At 42.0% G+C, this 12,011-nt stretch overlaps 2 protein-coding genes across 2 annotated transcripts; one reads left to right on the top strand and one right to left on the bottom strand.

The window, feature by feature from the left end:
- Positions 1-402: 402 nt before the first annotated feature.
- irf7 (interferon regulatory factor 7) lies at positions 403-4,852 on the bottom strand. Its single transcript, XM_051383587.1, has 10 exons — positions 4,742-4,852; positions 4,175-4,328; positions 3,474-3,645; positions 3,280-3,380; positions 3,113-3,164; positions 2,875-2,979; positions 2,556-2,755; positions 1,618-1,819; positions 1,366-1,481; positions 403-1,242 (listed from the first exon to the last, which is right to left on the bottom strand). Exons 1-10 carry the CDS (start codon positions 4,747-4,749, stop codon positions 1,051-1,053), a joined length of 1,302 nt encoding a protein of 433 aa, XP_051239547.1. The 5' UTR covers positions 4,750-4,852; the 3' UTR covers positions 403-1,050.
- A 5,084-nt stretch (positions 4,853-9,936) lies between these two features.
- Positions 9,937-11,615, top strand: ascl1b (achaete-scute family bHLH transcription factor 1b). Its single transcript, XM_051383606.1, has one exon. The coding sequence runs from the start codon at positions 10,119-10,121 to the stop codon at positions 10,731-10,733; it is 615 nt and encodes a 204-aa protein (XP_051239566.1). The 5' UTR covers positions 9,937-10,118; the 3' UTR covers positions 10,734-11,615.
- Positions 11,616-12,011: the final 396 nt, after the last annotated feature.

A 12,011-nucleotide genomic window follows, 5' to 3' on the forward strand; every position in this document is an offset into this window, starting at 1 on the left:
TTTTAGGATTTGGGGCTTGAAGCGATAACACCTTAAGATATATTATGAGGTACATAGTGATGACTGTTGCTTTGTTCTTCTTTCTGCCTGTCACATTTCAAACTGAGCCACCACAGTTTCTTTGTAGTCATTTGTCCATTTACTTTTTAGGGACAGTGTCATAAAAAAAATCCTCATTTCTTTTTGGGTTATCATAGACAAACTTGATGGTACAGTATAAAGGCTCGGCCTCAGGAGCTAGTACAAGGACTTTTAGTTTTCACAGCCCAACTGTTCTTTGGGGGAAAACAAACTTGATTTGGTTGTAAGAAAGCAGTAAATTAGACCCTAAAATGTATCTATTATAAGATTACCTCCCAGAATTTGAGTCATACACAGTGGTAATAAACAAATGAGACCTCATTCAAGATAAAACAATTTATTTGGAATCCAAATAATGCCAGTTAGGTTTATTCAGTATGAAAAAGTGCAAGATGACCAGCTATAACATATATATATCTATATCTATAGATATAGATATAGATGAACTGCCCTTACAGGCTGTATGACACATTAAAAACTTAGACACATAAATTATTTAACTTTACTATAGCTGCAATATACAAGGTCATACATATGTGATCAAAAACATTTGTTAAAATGGATTTATCATGTAAAACATTTTATAACTACATGCAAATAATATCAATTGAACCATACATTTCATTAAGATAGACTTAACATTTACAGTGCCTGTATAAAAGTTAAGGCAAGGCCATTGGCCTTTGAGTTCAGTAGTAGTAATGTCACAGTCCAATATTTGAGTCAATTTCTACTTATGTAGTGATAAAAACACAAGGTGAACTGAAGACAGTGCAAAGCAGGGTGGAGTTATATCAATATAGCATATTATGCATTACCCAGTTAGATTCTGGTAGTTCTGGTATCATCTACTGTCTATTTCATCTATTCAATAAGTAGGCAGTTTTTAGTGGAGCTAAGTGCAGGATGTGGTGCATCATGTGGTCCCACAGTGAAATAGTTCATAGAAAGTGAGTGCAAAATACAATTTCAAATCAGATGCTGAAAATATGCAGCAGACCGTGCTGACTCCAGCTCAGCTGTTGGCAGACCAAAGACAGAGTTAATGAGGTCATAGAGGCTGTTGTGTGAGATCTGTAGGCTGACATTGGCGCTGTGAAGAGACGAAGCCCCCTCCATCTGGGCCATCTCGTGAAGGTGTCGACAGATCAGAGGAACCACCTACAGGGGCAAAAGACCAGAGACATTTTACAGCACTTAAAAACTGCCCACCTGGAGGGAGCTGAATGCAAACACGGCATGTGTCTTTCAGGGGAACGTCAGGAAAAATGGAAGGAGCATTACCTTGACTACGATAAGCTTCTTCTCCAAAGCTTTTCCATCAGGAAACTTCTCTCCAAAGCACAGGTTAATGGTGTATTCAGGGGAGCCACCGTTGTTCTCTTTAAACTGCTTCAGTTCTGAACACAGATACAGGCGGATCCATTTATTTCACAGTGAAAACTTAATGCTAGCTTCAAATGAAATGTAACCGTAATAATACTAATAATAAGTAGTATTTTTGTTAAAATGACCAAGCAAGAGATCCACACCTACCATTTACATACTTCTCAAAGTTGAGAAGCTCCACCATGGTGTTCCCGGGCAGCTTCCTTGGGTCTGGGTGAGCCACACTGGGGTCACTGGTGCTGGCAAACACATGGCATCTGTCCTGCCTCCAGGCATAGATACCAGTTTCCTGTACCTCCAGGAGTAGACCTTTCTGGATGCTGTTAAGGATGCGGTTGGTGAATTCAATCTGGTGAAAAGAAGGTTGTGATTAGAAAAACTTTGATATATAATACATATTTATAATAATATATAATCTCGGTGCATTCTAGCATTTATAAGGTGATGTTATCAGTTGTTTTTGAATGAATCTGGTTCTATTTCAGTCAGTGACTTCCTGAAAGACTTTTGACAAGCTCTAGAGAGCCGAGGTATAGAGCCAATTAAAGTTATTGTGAAGGAGCAAACTCCAAACTTTTTACAGACCTCTATCAAACCCAAACTGTGTGTCCCTGGCACACCTATAAATTGAAAGGTACCCTGGGAGTTTTTTGACAACTAGTCACGCTATAGAGCAATGTTTTTACGAGTAGGTCCCCATTAAGTTACAGCCATACAACAAACATATATGGTAATTATTAAGGCCAAGAGATAGACTGGAAATCCCCATATTTCTCATCTCAGTTGTACCGATACCAAAATATACTTCTAATATCCAGGGCCCAATACATCTCACATACTTAGATGAATCTAAGAGTGGAACTAGTGACTGAACCTGGCTATTAATGGTTATGACTTTCAACTCCTATTAGGAACTGTAGAACATTTTTTTTTATTATTATGTTTATGTATTGTTGTGTATTTTATCTTCACAGAATTTGCCAAAGAAAGTAAGATGAACTGTTAACTGGTGTTCCAGTTTTCTGTCGTTTGTGGTAGATTTTTCTTTAAGTCACACAAAATGTCCAGCTGATGTAATCACGTACCTGTTTGTGGTCCAGCAGGCCATCAGTGGATGGGAAGCAGAGATGAGTGGCTTTGAGCTCGGGGGCCTCATGTTGGTAATGGAGCTGGAGACGGTTAGTGGTCAATGTGGTTTTTAGCATTTCTTTTTTCCTGTAGTGGATAGAGACCTCCATTTGATATATATTGGGATGGAGAGGTGAAAGGACTGGAGCAGGATGTTCTGTAAAAAAAATTAAATAAAACAACAACATATTAGACATCACATATTTACATATAATCAATTGGAGACTTTTTTTTCCAGTATAGTATTTCATTTCAATTTTATTTGGCTGAACATACCCTCGAGGTAAGCCGGCTGCCCTTGGTGGATCTCGGCTCCAACAGGATAACTTCCAAGGACTGCTGGATTGTGCTGATCATAGTTCTCTGCCCACTGCTGCTTCTCTATAATAGACAATAAAAAGCATATTATACTACATTTAACCTCCATTATAAACCATTTCAAAATCATAAAACATATAGAGAAGATCATTTATACAACTTATACAGTATTCCTGTCTGCATAAGACTCCTGTACCTGATGGATGATTCCCAAGATCCAAAGCCATTAAATTGTTAAGCAGAGTATCCTGTTTGGAGGAAAAAGACAGTATTATTTAATAAGCATTAAAGGGGAAGCAAACATCACAAAGAAATCCTTGACAGAAACAAAGAAGTGAAAGTGTGCTCTAGGTCATACTGTACCTCATTTCCTGAGGGGAAGCACTCTATGGGAGAACTGTAGATATCCGGAACCATTTCAGAATCCTCCTGGAAAACGTGTGCTTGCACATTCTCATAGTTGTCTGCAGATAAAGAAAATAGACCCACATTCATTTGCATTCAAACTCAAAATGGTTCCACAATGAAGGACTTGGATTAAGTGACTGTAGTCTTACGCTCAGTGTTGATAATCTCGTAGATTTTATGAGGGTCGTCTGAATTCTTGGAATTATCCTTTATCATCTTGAAGCGCACAGAGAGGTTGTTCAGAGCGCACCGGAAGTTGGTTTTCCACCTGGCCTTGTCATTGGGGAACTCATTGATTTTACCACTTGCTACTGCCCACGCCTGTCGACCACACAAAAAGAAGTGAAAACATGATGAGAGCTTTGCCAGGATTAACCATTAACTATTAATCACATAGGAGAAAGCAGCTCCAGTTTCTGCTACAGTTACTGTCATTGTTTTGTGAAGGAAATGGCAGGATTTCTTTTAGCCATTTACACTGCCGCATTGCTTAGTTTGCCTCAAGGAAAGTGGAAGGTGCCACCACCAGTGTTGGTATGCTATTAATTGCCTCTGGCGACACCTGCTACACATCAGTGCTCCGACAGTAATGAAGTGAAGGAATCCCTAATGAGCCTTCACTGTCATTTCCTACAGTGTGTGGCTTATGAGGCCGGTGTTTGTGGTACATAAATACACTTAAAAGTTTGAATCCTTTGTAAATCCAAAAGGTATATATAACTAATAATACTTATAATGACTGTAGCTGTGTCAAAAATCAACAACAAAGTAATTAACATTTGATCTAATCACATGTTGTCAGATAACAGTAATGACAGTGCTGTGATTTCATGAAGGCCGTTGAACCTACCCGAAATATTTTACTGTCCTCATCATTGCAGTCCTTCCTGGAGTTGTGCTTCCAAGGAACTCTGAACTTGTTTTGGCCCACATAGCACAAGCCTGGATACTGGCCGGTCTCCACCTGCTCTATGAGCCAGCTGGCAAACTGAGGCTTTGGAGGGCTGAGGAGAAACATGACGGATCAGTGTTGTTATTTAATGAAATATCTCCAACATGAGAAAAGAGAGACAGGCGGCACCTTAACCACGCACACATGCACACAGGAAAACGCACTGTGGTAAAGGTTCCAGTCATCTTACACGGTTCAATTTGTCCTGTTTTTACACAGACATTCAGAAAGACTGAACATATCCACATAATCCTCAACATGGTCTGTCCAAACAACATGCAGCAACCTGCGCACTTCACTAGACTTATATTACACCAAAGGATCTGAATAAGTCTACAACACACACAGCAAGTTTTACAAGGAAGTAGCTCTTTCACAATATGTGCAACAACAAAAACAAAAACAACGACACATAATGAACAAGGAAGGGAGAAAAAGAGACGAGGTTGTTGTTCTTCTGCCTACCTTTGCATATTTCTCTGCAGCGGGGTGTTAGTCTGTAGTCTCTGAGCACCATGGCTGCATTTATACAGCCAGTGACATCATGTGAGGTTTTTCATGTATCCGCCCCCCCCCACGGAAAACTGGGAGGGCGCACCTCCGTGTGGCATTTCCGATGAACGGCCAGTCTGAGCGATAGGCTACGTGTCATATTACAACATTACAGTAGATGGATCTGCCCCCCCCGCAGTCATAGGATGCACAAAAAAAACAACGAGTGGAATTTCTTCCAGGGAAAAGATGAAACTGAAAGTTGTGTTGACTTCTTTTTTGTTGCATCACCACATCCGCCGCATTTCATCATGCAAATGTTTTCGCCCATAAAGCCAAGTTGTTCAATACTAAGCCACGTTACTGACTCAACATTTGGCCGCTACTGTCACAATTAAACCGTTTTACTGGATTTCACAGGAGCCTTACTGTAATCTGCGATCATGTTACACTCAGTTTATCAAATTATATGGGTTGATTGCTTTTGGATCTCTCTAAACCTAACCTTTTATTTTTCCTACTGTAGCCTTTATGCATTGTTAAAAACCGGTTAAAAACCGGTTAAACCACCCATTCTCGGAAGATTTCTTGACATAGGCCTACTATCATGTCCCTGTATTATTTGAACAAACGTGCAGATTGAGTTTATTCACCTTGTGTGATTTTAAACAAGCAAATACAGCTACACAGTATATATCGTGGTACAGTAAGGATCATTTGATCATATTTCTTATATTATGTCAACATGTTTCACGTTCAGGCTCTATAGGCTATGACTAATGCAATACCCGGGTCAAGCAATACTGCAGAATATGTTTACACTTATGTTTAGATTTAGATTTACTTTGTATATAGGCTCTTATTACTTTATTATAGCTCTTAGGCTCTTATTATGTTTCTATTTTCCATTTTTATTTGTACTTTTTGCTATATGCATATACCTATACATTCATTTCTATTCTGTATATTGTGTTAGATTGTATATAAGTACTATTCTTTAACATTGTGTGAGTGGAACAACTGTAGCAAACAAATTCCCCCCGGGGATCAATAAAGTATTTCGGATTCTGATTCTGATTCTGATACAGCGTGCCACTGCATTCTCACATACTGATGATGATATTTAAGTACACTGAACATTTTGTGAGTAGTGTCAGTTCAGCTGGCAGCTGGGGGCTCTGGCGGTTAAGAGGCAGAGTACTTTTGGAGAGGTATTGCACACTAAAATAGTGTCCCATGAAACCACCCAGTTCCACTTAACTTAGACAATGTGAATGTGCCGTAGTTTGTAACAAATATGCAGTGTTTTAGGGGGGGACTTTCGGACTCAGAATCCTGCAGGTGTGGGGCTGTGTCATGTGTTTGAATGAGACAGTGTATTTATAACCAGTGGGGATGCCCTGTCTTCCATGACATACTTTGTAGTCTATACTACAAAAAACCACTACTCAGTTTGCTCCCAACAAGACTTCACTTCCTCTTTCCAACATTAAGCATTCCCTGACTTCTCTGCTCAGGAAAGCACAACTGTTGAATACTATTTTTTTCCCCTCTTCTTCTCTTATCCAACCTTTTACTCACAGTCAGGTGGTACAAAAGATCAGGTACTTGTTGCAGTGGTGTGTGCATATGCATGCTTAAGGTTGCTGAGCCTACTTCCCTTTTCTGACCATGTCTGGCCACAGCTTATGCATTAGTCTGACTCTGTTTAAGCAATATGGACCTATAGCCTATACATGTATGAGGAATACGGAAGCGATACATGCTTTAATAGAGCACTTCCCCTTTCATGCTCATTGGAAGTACTGCTCAGTCCAGTAGAGGGTGCCTGTAGAAAACCCAGGCTCCATTACAGCCACTGAGGAAGGATGTACGTCAGCTGTAAATACAAATGGTAATACAGAATATTTGGTGGCAGAAGATGGAACAGATAATTCCTACACGTGACACAGAAAATTAAACTGCTCTGTGCACATTTTCTTATTTCCTAGTGTGGCCTGCAAAACATATGAGAGTAATAATAGGCCTTTAGAGTCTCTGGAGTACAGATTTGTATTAACCAGGTTATGGTTGAACTTTTCATGTTTTAAAAAGGAAGTTTTTACTGGGAATCCTAGCTAGATTCTGGATTTTCCCTCTTCATTCATATCCCCCTCTTTATCTCTGTAATACACACCCACAGAAAGATACATACACTCTATTGTCATGTTGCTTATCTCGCTCTCACCTGTGTGTGTTACATATGAAGCACGTTCGATTTGAAGCATTGTTTTAAGAAAAACATCAGAAATGGTGGTTGTTGTGGCACAGGAGTTTAACCTGCTTCATTTCTCATAAACAGCCACACCCTTACCTATGAATAAGACATTGGCAGGCTTAATCTTGATTAGTGTGAGTCTTTAGTATACTGTATTTGTGTGTGCAGGGTGAGGCTGATAAAACAATATTAGTTAATCTGTGATGTAATGTTTTAGTCATAAGAATTTGATTTCATTGTGTTATATTTGGGTTGTTGTCCTGCTTAAGGTCTCATGACATTTGACTGATAAATCTTTCCTGTGCAGGAGAATAATTTGTAATCTGTCCCTAATGAGGAAGGATCCCTAATGACTCTAAATTGCTGTAAATGGTTGTCACTGTATGTGTTATCCCTGTGATGAACTGGCAACCTGTCTAGGGTCCCCTGGTACCCCATCTCTCCCCCAATGTCATCTGGGACCGGCTCCAGCCACCTGAGACCTTCCAAGGGTAAGCGGTTATAGATAAGGGATGGACTGATGATATCCCTAATCAATACTACTCTTAGTCCAAAGGAATGTGTACTGCAGTAAATACTATAATAAAAACATTTTCCTTGATACAGTCACAGAATTCCTACGTGACCTGCTGCAAGTTATTGTAGTTCATGTTATGACAGTGACATCTTAATCAGATACTGGTTCAGGTGTAGTATTACGTAAGATACTATTTCAGGATATAGACACTCTTTAAAAACACATGTGATGAATGAACTGGTTTGTAACTGAGGCTTTTCCCTTCTACTTTCACTCAGCGCCCTCTACTGTTGACACAGGAAGGCCAAAGGTAGCAGAGAAAGGGGAAACCTAAGAGATTGAAAGTGGGGATTGCCACACAACACAAAACCATTCAGAGAAGCAATACTGCACAGTCACAATATATTACCTCGATACCACGCATAGGGAATATGTTGGGAAGAAAAAGAGGATGAAAATGAATGGGCTATTCTCTGTAGGTGAGTGATGTTTCTTGGCCATAAATCAAATAAGTATGATATGGTAACAGTATTTGCTGTAATGTTGATTCTCCTAGCCTTTTTCTTAGTTTGAAGAAAAATGGTGTGAAAACACTTTGTGTAAGCCAAAAGCAGGGGAACAACTGATGCCTGTCAAACAAACGTTAGGCCCCAAATCACATCTTTCTAGCAGTGAGCAGATCTAAATTGTTCAGAAGGGAAACAGATGGTGTGAAGTATGTGATTTGGGAGAAATGGAAAGTCCCCTTTTCTTGTGTATCTTATGATTTAAGATGTCTTTGCTCTGATTGACAAAACCTTGATATAGTCAGGTTTAGAGATGATAAAAAAATGTTAAGTTATTAAGTTAATATTTATTCTGATTTCTCCAGTATTATACAGTTAAAGGTCTTGTCAGTGACTTGTTAATTTTGTCTTTTTTAATATATATTTTGGAGCAGCAGTTTTTTGCCTTTATTGGAAAGGACAACTGAAGATAGACAGGAAAGGGAGAGAGAGATAGGGTTCAGATTCAAACCCATTGTCGCTGCAGCAAGGTTTAAGCCTTGGTACACACAGATCAGGTTGCTCAAAGGGTCTGAAGATCTGAATTTGAAAGTTTTTTAGTCTTTTTTTTATGTGTATGAATTTGTGGTGTGTTGTAAGCCAATGATGATAGGTCAGAGCAAGATCCCAGAGGAGGAAATGCTTAACCACTAACTGTCAGGGAATCCCCCTTTGTCCCTGAATTAGACGCATCAGAACAAAGTGGAGTTACAGGTGGTAGTTGCCATTTTCTGCCGCCAGAGGCCGCAAGTGTCCCATTTTAATTGGGGAACGGTCTCGTGTTTCTGCACAGACAGTCTCACTGCCAGAAGTTGCTGGTAAGGAGACTTTTCCACAAACAAAACGTATTTCGAAGGACTTTTGCTGACTAAAACCCCATGTGAATAAAACAAAAAAAATAGTCTCATGTCGGCAAAAAAAGAGCCAAAATCAAAGGATGATGATGCTGTTGTGTTCAACTGTCCAGTCAGATGTGGTGCTGAAACGCTGCGTCCGTGCGTCTGCACTCCGGGTTGGGTTTGGCTTTTACTGGATCCCCATGAGCGCAAACAAGAGTACAACAACTACAAACACATAACACACATATAAAAGTGTTTACATTCAGGTTGTAGTTAAAGGCCTGTGTTGAATTTAACAAGACTTTCCATTGATAACCTGTCAAGCAAGTGCCAACAAACTGGACCTGCGGAACACAGAGAGTTGGGAGGTAATTGTAAAATGCTCTCTCGGACGCCTGTTTGTCATAAACATGATGTTTACTTTTAAATTAATCGCGTCCCGGCGCGAGTTATAATTGCCAATTATTGTGGTCAGAGACACGCTTGCAATTTATTTTGCTCTGTAAAGCTGTAGCCTGGATACAGGAGAGAGCGTCCTTGGTATTTTGTGATTGTAAAGAGCTGGAGGAGAAAGATGGCCGAGGGGGAAAGACTGATAATTTGAAGACTTGCCAGGGGTACATTGTCAAATTCAAAAGGCATTTCAAAGAACCAAACCATTCACTTTTTTTTTTTTTATTCTCTCTTCTTTTTTTTTTCTTTCGCTGTCTTTTTTCTCCTTTCTTTCTTTTCGCACGGTTGCAGGCCGTTTGAATCGACCAATGGGCCTTCAAGTTAGAGACATTGGAATGTAAATGAGCCCAGCGCGTGCTCCCGGCGCAGTGAAAGCTCGGGATTGTTTATTGAGCTCCCGGAGCCACGCGCCTGGCCCGGGGGAGTCGGCGTGCAGAAGAATCACACAGCGGGGGCGGGGCCTCGCGACGAAGCGTGCGTCTCCGAAAAGGGGGTGGGTGGGGTGGGTGTTGGGGCGCGTGTTGAAAAAGGGGAGTGCTGCCAAAGTTTGGGTCAGATCGGCTCGTGGAGTAAGCAGTCAAGAGAGACTTGGACTAGAGTTAGCCACACGGTCCCCACGCGAAGGACACGAGAGCTGTACACTGCCAACCGTTTCCACCCTTCCTCTCCGTCTTGTCCCCACTGTTAGAGGCAGCGCTCGCCCCTCTGCATCCATCACTGCAGGAGAACTGTCAACGAGATGGAAACTACAACCATCACCACCACGCAGACGGCATTCGCCTTTGGACTTACTGAAAGACGCGCCACCCTCAGCCTGCACGCCCCGGCGCAGGACTGCACGGTCCCCGATGTGCACCCCAACGCTGCCAGCACTGCCGGCTTCCAAAGCAAAACCAAGGTGCTGAAGAGACAGCGCTCCAGCTCGCCGGAGCTCCTGCGCTGCAAGCGGCGCCTGAGCTTCAACGGCCTTGGCTACTCCATCCCTCAGCAGCAGCCCGTGGCCGTGGCCCGGCGGAACGAAAGAGAGAGGAACCGGGTCAAACAAGTCAACATGGGTTTCCAGACGCTGCGTCAGCACGTGCCCAACGGGGCCGCCAACAAGAAGATGAGCAAAGTGGAGACGCTGAGGTCTGCGGTGGAGTACATCAGGGCTTTACAGCAACTTTTGGACGAACATGACGCTGTGTCGGCTGCTTTCCAGTGCGGGTTGCCATCCCCGACACTTTCCAACAGCTACTCCGCCGACCCGGAGTCGCCTCACTCCACCTACTCATCCGATGAAGGTGGTTATGAGCCTCTGAGCTCCGAGGAACAGGAGCTGTTGGACTTTACAACCTGGTTCGACAGGTACTGAGGCTGACAGCATCCAAACCACACAGCGGCGTCTGTGCGTAAAAGGCGGCTCTTCTTTCAGAAAAGCTGACACAGACTTAGGTAAAGGAATCAGATCGGTCTTGCCCTCCGTGCTTGTAAGAGATCTGTTGCCTCCCCGCCTCACCCGGGCTGCTTCTGCAGGAGCAAAGCAATAGTGAGAAAGAGAGAGGGAGTGTGTGTGTGTGAGAGAGAGAGGGAGCCTCTTGTTGCATGAATAGTCGCCCTGAAGTCCTCACAAGGAGGAGGGAGTTGGACTCGGTGTCACGTTGACGCGTGGAAGTAAGGAACTGTTGATGTTATGTTTGAATAAGTGCAATTAATACGTGACACAGCAGGCTCTGCAGAGACGGTGCTGCAGTTCCAGAGGACTTGTTTGATGAGTGTTTCATCAGAGCAGGACTGCCTTCCTCGGCTGCCACGTCCGTTGAGAAGGCACAACACAGCAAAGATGATGCGTCAAAAGACTTTTTTTCGTGATGTACATTTCCACCCTTTCATAACAAAATTGTACCATACAACAAATTGTTTTAACATGAAGACATATTTTTGTACATTGAGTCAAAACAAACAATGTTCTTGAACAACAGTCACTGCCACTTTTCCTGATGGTGTTTTGAGAACCAGCTGTCATTGTGGCAGTGAGTTGGCATGTGTGAGTTGTGTGACTGGACAGCAATATCAAGACTACTACCTGTGACTGACTGTAGTTGTTTTGTTATTTTTGAATAGGTTGCAAGGAGATCTTTATTAATGTATGCACTTGTTCTCCGTTTCCCGTAGCCTACAATGTAAATATTCGATTTTAACAGATATATTTTGTGTAAAACAAGTTTTATAAATAAATATGAATCTATTTATATTATATTCTTTTGTAGTTGTTTGGTTCTTCAGCTGATGAATTTCACACACTTGTGCTCAGATGTGTGTGTGTGTGTGTGTGTGTGTGTGTGTGTGTGGGTGTGTGGGTGTGTGTTTCTGTGTGAGGGGTGTGTGTCAGTGGTGGCGGTAATTGAGCAAACCAGGGTGCCTCTCTTCTATTCAAAGCCCCTACATGACCTTTTCCCGACTTGGTTGGGCACACTGGGGAAAATTGCGCAGCTGGGTGAGCACTCAATAACCAGTATAGACGCGCACCTTCTACAGCGCTTTGTCTGCATTCAGGACGGGGAGATTAATATTACGTTTCATGCATTGCATTGTTTCTTTTGCATACTCTGCCTTTACCCAATAGCCCTGAGGGCCTGCAGCGGAGAGAGAG

This window comes from Dicentrarchus labrax, unplaced genomic scaffold, assembly GCF_905237075.1.
Source record: "Dicentrarchus labrax unplaced genomic scaffold, dlabrax2021, whole genome shotgun sequence".
Lineage (NCBI taxonomy): Eukaryota > Metazoa > Chordata > Actinopteri > Moronidae > Dicentrarchus > Dicentrarchus labrax.

Coding starts and splice junctions, on each gene's coding strand:
- irf7 (XM_051383587.1), bottom strand. Junction 2,756..2,874: donor GCAGCCGGCTTACCTCGAGG/GTATGTTCAGCC, acceptor TTTTTTTTACAG/AACATCCTGCTCCAGTCCTT. Junction 1,482..1,617: donor CTTTGAGAAGTATGTAAATG/GTAGGTGTGGAT, acceptor ATCTGTGTTCAG/AACTGAAGCAGTTTAAAGAG.
- ascl1b (XM_051383606.1), top strand. CDS start 10,119: ATGGAAACTACAACCATCACCACCACGCAGACGGCATTCGCCTTTGGA.